This window comes from Bidens hawaiensis, unplaced genomic scaffold (genome assembly GCF_021521415.1).
Source record: "Bidens hawaiensis isolate Kalapana, Puna unplaced genomic scaffold, B.hawaiensis_p1.1 tig00002735_1, whole genome shotgun sequence".
NCBI classification, from domain to species: Eukaryota; Viridiplantae; Streptophyta; class Magnoliopsida; order Asterales; family Asteraceae; genus Bidens; species Bidens hawaiensis.
The window spans coordinates 261,966-271,589 of NW_027491147.1; the positions used below are offsets into that span (position 1 = coordinate 261,966).

At 37.4% G+C, this 9,624-nt stretch overlaps 1 protein-coding gene across 1 annotated transcript; it reads left to right on the forward strand.

The window, feature by feature from the left end:
* The first annotated feature begins 8,127 nt into the window (after positions 1–8,127).
* Positions 8,128–9,303, forward strand: LOC143620910 (uncharacterized). The gene has a single exon (XM_077092484.1). The coding sequence runs from the start codon at positions 8,128–8,130 to the stop codon at positions 9,301–9,303; it is 1,176 nt and encodes a 391-aa protein (XP_076948599.1).
* The last annotated feature ends 321 nt before the right edge of the window (positions 9,304–9,624 follow it).

Below are 9,624 nucleotides of genomic sequence, written 5' to 3' on the forward strand. Positions count from 1 at the left end.
AACATAAACATTATTTTTTAAATAATCAAATTCTTGCTTAATTTCGAATATTTAATTATTTTTTATATCTTACCACAAGTGTAGCCGGGCAAAACAACCTCCTTATATTGCTACCGGGGCTCCTGTATTTTTCACACAGATTGAGCATACCCACCCATGCATCCATGGCCTCTACAGAGATATACACCTTATGGTAAAATGATTCAAACACCATATTGAAAGATGTATAACCTTCATTAACGAATACCTCATACCTTCACATAAAAAAGATAATGAAGCGTTGGTTATACTTATGTAACATGCGTTGTTTCCACTACCAGTACATGCGTTGTTGATTACTTACCAAGGTTCAACTGCCATGTTGAATATGAACCCTGCCACCATTGCCTCAATCTTGGCCAAATCTTCTCCAACTTTGACTTGTCTGTCGCAATAAGGAGACCTCATTGCCATTGAAGGCATTGGTATCCTCTTAGCATCAGCTGGTGTTTTTGGGTCTGCTTCCCCAGCAACTGCTCGTTTTGCCTTGGCTGTTATGTTTTTTTTGCATTAGTCTTTTGTTTTCTTATGATTTCAGATTTAAATAAACAAATTTAAAATCCATGTTTACCTTCATTCACTTTTCTCAAGTTATTAATCTCCCTAGTCAATCTGTCCATTCCCATTGATGCAAGTGACCTCTTTGTACCTATATTGGCTTCAAACAATTCTTTCCTCCACTCTTGCATCAGAGTTTTTGACCTTGGGCTCACATCACCTCTTTTTGTTTCATAACTGGGTCTATCACTTTTGAATCTTTTTCAATTAGTGTTTTGTCTAGGTCGGCTACAAGTTTCTCCACCCTTTTAACTTAAGACTCCAACCATCTATCTCATCCCTTTTAAATCCAGCTTCAGACACCTACTGGCCATTCTTAATGTTCCATCCACCATATTCTCTGGCAAGATCATCACCACCAACAGTCTTGTTTCCTGCTTTAGTCAACACACCAAATGTTTAGATTTACACACACTATGCGTTGTATTTTTTACAAACCATGCGTTGGTTTTTACCTTCGGTTGTTTCACCTGCAACTTTATTTGTTTCACCTGCATCATCAGTCAGCAGAAGCCCCAACCCCACCACATTCCCCTCCTCCAACACCTGTTTTTATGTGTTGTAACACACCAAAAGTTTAGATTTAACCATACCATGCTGTATTTTTAACACATCCGAAGCTGTGTTTTTACATACCATTTGCTGCAGGAAGCTCATCACCTGCACCATCAACAGCAACTTTAACTCCACCCTTTTCACCGCTTGGTTCATCAGCACCATCAACAGGTTCATTAACTACACCACAGTCACCTTCTTTACCTGTTGCATGACTTGTTTTAGCTGCACCATCAACAGGTGAATTAACTTCATTACATTCACCTTCTCCACCTGTTGTATCTATATGCTTCAACACATCTAGTTCTTTGCCAGCAACACCATCATTTACATTCCCAGTTCCAGCTAAATGTTCATCATCATTCGAAAGCTGACCTGTGATACGCAACACCTCAAACTTAGTTTTTTTAACATATCAAACGTTGTTTTTTACTATTTATGAAGCGTTCTTTGGATTTACCTTCATTTCCAGCAGACAAATCCACTCCACCTGCATGCAGCAGTTCAAACTTAGTTTTTTAAACATGTCAAACGTTTTTTTAACTATTATGAAGCGTTCTTTGGATTTACCTTCATTTCTAGCAGACATATCCACTCCACCTGCATGCAGCAGTTCAAACTTAGTTTTTTAAACATGTCAAACGTTTTTTTAACTATTATGAAGCGTTCTTTGGATTTACCTTCATTTTTTCCAGCAGACAAATCCATTCCTTTACCTTTTTCAGGGGTAATAACATCATCATTGGTTAGGTAGCATCTTGCAATTATTAGGCTCTCGTCAACACTTGTATGCATCAAATATTAAAGAAGTAAAAATACATACATACTGGGATATAACTAAAACATACCATCATATGCTGTAGCAGGTTCCTTTGGGGCAGCATCTTTACCTTCACTTGTCTCAGGATTTTCATTGATCCTGTCCCATCCTTCATGCTTCTCATGCTCGTGTACCTCGTACCTCAGGTTTTTTGAGTAATCTTTAAAAAGCTTAGAAACATTGTTCCATTTATCTCCTATACTGATTACATCCTCACTGTAACCAAAGCTGCACACACCTCTATCAACAAGGACATCTATTTCTTCAACCAAACTATTTAAGCAGTATAGTTTGTTGTTCAATGCATGCCACCCTCCAACCCTGTTCATTTAATACAAATTATAACTTTTATTTGCTTTTTTTTGTCCCGCAAAGATCCAAATGATATAATGCATGAGAATTGCTTAATTACCGTTTCATCATCAATTGTGTTTTCCTCGTCTTGGGAGGCATTCTCCGCATCCCCTTCTGGGAATTCGTAATCAATCACCGCCTGTGTTGATTCTCCGATAGGTGTTTTTAGCTTCTTAAGAATTTGGCTTCTTATATCATGTTCGAATAACGTCAATTGTGTTCCAAATTCTTCTTCATTCTCAACACCTCCAATATTATCTTGGCCAGCATCAATATCTTGTCCATCCCCTTTATCAGTTTCTTTGGATTCATGACCTTGACTGTCATTTCCTCCCATTTCATGATCACCTCCATCACCAACATGATCACCTCCCTCACCAACATTACCTTGATTTTCACCAGCCCCCATATCATGATCATCAACATGTGCACCTCCCTCACCAACATTACTTTGATTTTCAGCAGCTCCCATATCATGATCACCATCTTGATCATCTCCAGCTTTTTCTTTTTCTCCACCATGACCTTGATTGTCACCATCATTATCATCATCACCATCTTCATTGTCTGTTAACGGTCCATTCTCAAACAAGTGTAACTCCATCATGTTTAGTGTTTGGGTTGTCATATAATTAACTGCTGGTTCTTGTACTGGCGATACCCATCCCCCATGTCTTCTCTCAAACTCATTTGTGTACAGCATCTGTTAAGAAATATACCAAACGTTAATTTATGTCAATACTAAGCGTTGTTTGATAAAAGGTACAATAGTGAGGAAATCTTACCACCAAAAAACACATAGGTCCATGGAATTGTTCACGACCATTCCAATCTGTTACTGTGCCATTCAAGCAAAGCAGGTGACCACATATCTCCACCAGTTCATGCTTGGTATTAACCTGAAGTCATCAATGCCTTTTATGAATCTTTGGTTGATTGTGGTTGACTTGGTTATGTAGCCCATGATTGTGTTGAAGACAACTAGGTAGTTGAGCTTAAACATATCACTTCCATCTCTATGCTCCTTGGCCTTTTCCACCACCATTGGCAGGGTTATCTTTGCAGCATTGAACTGGCTTTTAAACCTCTCCATGGCTCTGCATGCACCTTTCCTTGCTTTGTTTTTTTCTTTAACTGGTATGGAACCCATTGGGATTCCAAGTATACGGTGAACCACAGAAGGTGTGACTTTCACTCTGTGATTGCCCATATTCAAATCGCTTCTGTTTGGGTCATAGTTCCTCAACCCCCCCCCCCCACCCCACCCCACCCCATGGTTGTTGGAATTGCTCTGATATCAAATTGCAACATTGAACCAAACCCCATCTCTGATATAGCTCTTTTCTGAGCCTCATTTAACTCTTCCAACAGGGTAACTAGAGCTGTTGAGCTGCACCTAATACTCACCTTCGTGTTTATGTCTCCACAAAAGGCTTTTTCGGACCAACTATTTCAGCCACCCATTCCTTTAGCGGCCTCTCAGAATCCTATGGCCTAATGTCTATACCTTTCCTCTGTTTCTTTACAGGAGTCTGGAAATCATCATCATTGACCACCTTTTGAACGACTGTTTTTTTCAAAGAAATTATAAAACTAATTAAACAACGCATGGCCAATGTTGATCTACACGCATAGCAACTTAGTTATTTGAACCCATTGGAACTTAAACATACAAAACAAACATCAATAAAAATAACGTTTCAACTGAGTTATTTGACACGCTTGGATAGGAACTTAAACAAAGCTTGTTCAATGTACTACAAACTACTGTACTAGTTACAGCATCATGCACATACAAATAAGCAACTCTCACCTTTCTGCTTATTCTGATCTTCATTCTCGATAGGCATCTTTCGCTTTTTGTCCCCAACAATTTTTATCTTGGCAATGTGTGACCTGCTATCACCTGCAAGCAGATATTAAGGTCATCAACTCAAAAATCAACCGCACGCTTCGAGGTCTTAATATAATAAACGGTTACCTGTCTTCTTATTCTCTTCACTTTCGTCATTTTCTGAGTTAGTTAGCGGGGTTGAGTTGTTGTCTGTGAAATTTCAGTTAGGGTCTCACTGTGTGTTTGAAATGTCACGCTTCGGGTAATCTTATATCCTTTTAAATTCCACGCTTCAGAATGTGAAAATACCTTCTTACCCTTTTTGTTAAAAAGAAACAAATGTTTTCCGCTCACTATATACAAGTTTGCCACCGCGTTGAAATAAGCCGCTGATCAAACACATTGAACGGTCCGGATCTTCTCGCACGCTTCGCACGTTTAGGAGCTATTGTACAAGAACAACTCCCTATATATATATCTATATATATATGGAGAAGTTCATGAGAGAACTACCTTTTATGGAGAGAACTAGAGAACTCCAAAAATCGATAGAAAAAAAATCATAACTCACAAAGGAAATCGAATATTCAAAAACCGATTCGGAGACTCTTTTTCCTTCGTCGACCTCCATCTAATAAAAAATAAATAAAAAAATTTTAGCTAAAAAAGATTTCCTTTTTTTTTCTATCTTTTTTTTTCTTGACTTTTTTAGTTATTTTTTAGGTTTTTTAGGGTTTCGTTTTTGTGTCTAGCTTTTAGGGTTAGGTTTTTTGAGGGTGGGGGAGGGGAGGGTTTAGGTTTTCGGGAGGTGAGGGAGGGGGGGTTTAGGTTTCTCAGGGGTGGTTTTTTGGGGTTTTAGGTTTAGGCTTTTGGGCGGTGGTGGTGGGAGATTTAGGTTTTTGGGTGGGATGGGTGGGGGGTTTAGGTTTGTTTGGGTGGGGTGGGTGGGTTTTAGCGTAATAATGCATATATGTAGTAGACTTTTGTTTTTTTTTTTTTTTTTTTTTGAAGGAGGACGATGTAGGAAACAAAAGTCTCCAAAGCGGTTTTTTGAAATTCGATTCGTTTTTGAGTTATGATTATTTTATTCGGAGTTCTTTATTTCTCTCTATAAGAGGAGTTCCCTCATGACCTCACCCTATATATATATATATATCATTTTTTAATTTTTTTTTATTTTATTTTTTTAGATGGAGGACGATGAAGGAAAAAGAGTCTCCGAATCGGTTTTTGAAAATTCGATTTCGTTTGTGAGTTATGATTTTTTTTCTATCGTTTTTTGGAGTTCTTTAGTTCTCTCTATAAGAGGTAGTTCTCTCTTGAACTTTTCCATATATATATATATATAGGTATATATATATATATATAGGGGTGGGTTATAATAAAAAGAAATAGTTTTCTAGGAACAGTAAGAATAAATCTAGACCATTGGATCTAGGATCTAATGATCGAGCTTGGTAGTTTTCAAAATACCAAATAGTTTCCTAAGATAGGGGATTTTGGCTACATAGTTTCCTAACTTTAAAATTTATGTTCTTCCTACTCTTCTTACAAAACTATGTATTTTTATTTTAACCCTTTCATATATATATATATATACACACACGTATACTAGTTTTAATCATGTGTATTACACAGATTTTTTTAAATTAATATTTTTATACAACTTTATATGTTGTGTTGGTAAGTTCTATAATATTTTAAGACTTTAAATGCAATATTGGTTAGTTGTATAACATTTCGGTATTCTCAAAGTCACATTCTTACAACTCACAAATTGATATATTTATTGAGGTGGTGAGCGTAAAGCTTATATTTAGTTATGAGGACGCGATGAAAATGTTGTTCGCTCATAAGTGGTTCTTGAGAATCCTACAAACGTTTCGGGCAGAAATACCATAAACATCCAGTTTAAAAACATCAAACACCAATTTTTTTACCAAATTCAAAAACATCGTAAAACGCTCACTTTATATAACGGCATAAAAGTCGCTTAGTTTTTTTAATATTTTTATATAACAATACCATACTCATATTAAAGATAAAAAAACACCCGTTATTATGGTGTAATTTTTTAGAAAAATAATAATATATGAAAAAGTTATGCCGTTTAAATAATAGGGGATATAACGTAAAAAATAATATTAATTTCCTTAAATATCGAGAGAGAAAAATGTGAAAAATCAAAATATAATCAAAATAAACAATAAAATTTACAAAATAATAACACCTGACAAACTGAATGGAGAGAATGCACGTATGCACTAAAAGATTTCATAGCTTGTCACATCAGTTTCTAAGTTACTCTTTTATTATATTAGATATGTTCATAAGTTACTGAAAATAACAACCCACTCAACATTTAAATTATTATTCAGCTAGCTATTGTACTAATTCATGAACTTAGGAATTCTCCAAACATTCTACAAGTTTGTTAAATGATAAGATGTTGCGTGTGTTGTTCTCAAGGGTCCAGAAGACAATTGAACATTGAAAGTAAGGCATACGATTTAACTAGATCTATAAAATAAGTTATGGCTTCATAGGCTTTTTATAATAAAATCCAGACATGGTGTGCAATGAAATAGGCAATGAAATAGAATAATATTTACAAGTTCACAAGCCAACAACACATCATCTTCATGTATAAGGATTGCTACCAAGAACGCATGTGTGAGGAGCCTAAACGGTGGTGTGTTTCTCGGTGCATATATATTATCAACAAAGAAGACATATAGAAGGAACTTAAACATCGGTGTCTCATGTGCTACAAGCCTACAATTGAAGTTAGCGGGACTACAAGACAACATATATGACTTGCAAGTATGGGGTTACTGTTGGGAATTTCGGTTCAAGACCGTTACTTGACGTGCAAGGTTAAGTAACAAGATTTAAGGAGTGGATAATTATAGATAACTAAATGTGCTTAGATTTAATTATTAGTATAATTATTATGTCATATTATTTAGCAATCCTAGTTGTAGTCTAATTGTGATAGGTTAGATTATAAATACCCGTGCTTTGGGGTTAGAGATTGTAACAGTGTAATTGGGTAATTGAGTTTTGTGAAGTTTCTCAATAATAACATTCGTGTTTGGGTGCTTAGCCAAATTAACGTGTCTGGTTTTTGAGTTCGTGTTCAATACCTGGTACCAATTCCATTAATTGGTATCAGAGCGTTCGAGGAGGACCTGTGTTAAAAGATCGGAATCGTGGTGTGAGGAAGTTTCGATCAGTGAACAGCGGTGATTTGAGGTCGACAGTCTCTTCGGCATCTGCAGTCATTAGCCGGAGTAACCCGCAACGTGAGGGAAATTCCGAGCAGTGAGAGTAGCCTGTGACGTGAGGGAACTCCCACCGGCGTTCAATCGATTCGGCAGTAGCGGCATCCAAACCTGTGACGTGAGGTGGAAGCAGCAGCAGTCAATCAACGGAATCACCAGCAATCTGCGGCCTGCAATCAACGTGTACCTGCCACCGGAATCAAAGCCCGCGACGTGAGGGAACTTTGTCCGGTTATCAGAAACCTGCATTATCGAAGGTTCGTTCAGGTAATCAGAACAGTGATAACCTGAGTTCTGATTTGGAGAGTTCGATCGGTTGAAGATTGAATTGTTTAAATCTGGTCTGCAAAAGAAAATAAAGAAATTTGGTGTTCAACGAATTAAATCAAGTGTTAGGTGGTGGTTGAAAGAACTTGTTTTGTGGTGGTGTTTTGTAAAGTGGCACAACATTCAAGGTTGAGCTCTTTCACTTTTTCATGTGAGCTTTGATCCAAAGTTGGTGGCTTGGTGCTAACTTTTTGTCAAATTTGTTTAAAGGGTTTTGGTTGTAAAAGTATTTAAATAAATCTTTATTCAAATTGAATACTTTGGTGGTTTGGTTGCGCATAAAAACTAAATCACGTGTTGGAACCAATAAATCGAGGTCATGTGATTTTTCAAAAACATATAGTCGTAGAACCAAGATGGGTGACACGAACCAAGCGAAAAAGGAGACGATCTTCGGATCGTTTCAGTGTCCGCGTTTGACGAAAACGAACTACACGATTTGGAGTATGCATATGGAGGTTATTTTTAGGATTCATGGAGTTTGGTATGTGATTGACCTGGGCTTTAATGATGCGAAGCAAAATAACATCGCGAAGGCGCTTATGTTTCAGTCGATTCCCGATGAACAGATACTTCAAATCGGTAATTTTAAATTGGCAAAAGAGATGTGGGATGCCATAAAATCAAGAAATATGGGCGAGGAACGTGTGAAGGATGCTAGACTTCATACGTTAACACATGAATTTGACGGTTTGATGATGAAAGAAACCGAAACCATTGACGAGTATGCCTCGAGAATAACCGCGATCTCTTCTAGAGCAACCACACTTGGACAACCGTATGAAGAAAGGAAGCTAGTCCAGAAATTCTTCACAAGCCTGCCGAGCCGGTTTATCCAAGTTGTAGCATCCCTCGAGCAAGTGTTAGACCTTAAAACAGTTGGTTTTGAGGATGTTGTCGGGAGGTTAAAGACTTATGAGGAGCGTATCAAAGGACACGTGTTGCGTTCTGAAGAAGGTAAACTTTTGTTTAATAATTCTGAATCCTCTTCGAGTTCGAATCAGTTTTCACGCGAATCGAGTAGGGGGCGCGGGAAAGGTTCGAACCGAGGACGTGGTAGTGGACGTGATGGTGGACGTGAGAGTCAGAACCGTGGTTCACAAGAAGGGTCCAACGAAGGTGATAAACGAAAGGGTAAAAATGATTACTCGGAAGTTCAATGCTTTCGTTGTGATGAATTTGGTCACTTCTTTTCGAGGTGTCTGGTACGAAGGAAAGAGAGACAGACAAATTTGGCCGAACCAAAAGAAAAAGACCCGTCCTTCTATATGGTGCAGTGCGTTCAAGAAAAAGTGTACTTGAATGAACAGAAGGCTATACCAAAAGATTACGAGGGTGGTTCGAACGAACAACACTTGTGGTATTTGGATAACGGTGCGAGCAACCATATGACGGGTAATTTATCTTTTTTCTCTGAATTAAATAAGCGTGTTGGTGGCAAAGTTAAATTTGGAGATGGGTCTTATGTTGATATTTGCGGGAAAGGGTCGATATTGCTAGTCGATATAAAATGGGGGAGCAACAATTATTGACCGACATTTATTATATTCCTAGTTTACAAAGTAATATTATTAGTATTGGGCAAGCAACAGAAAGTGGTTGTGATATTCGTATGAAAGAAGATTACTTGTTGATGTATGATGATCAAGGAAAATTGTTGATGCGGGTTACTCGATCCAAGAATCGTCTTTATACGATTAAATTAAAGACGGGGAAACCCGTGTGTTTACAAGCCCATATTGATAACGAGAATTGGCTTTGGCACGCGAGACTAGGACACCTAAATTTTGAGTCTATGAAACAAATGGTGAAAAATAATATGGTTGTTGGAATGCCAAATGTTGATCAAGAAA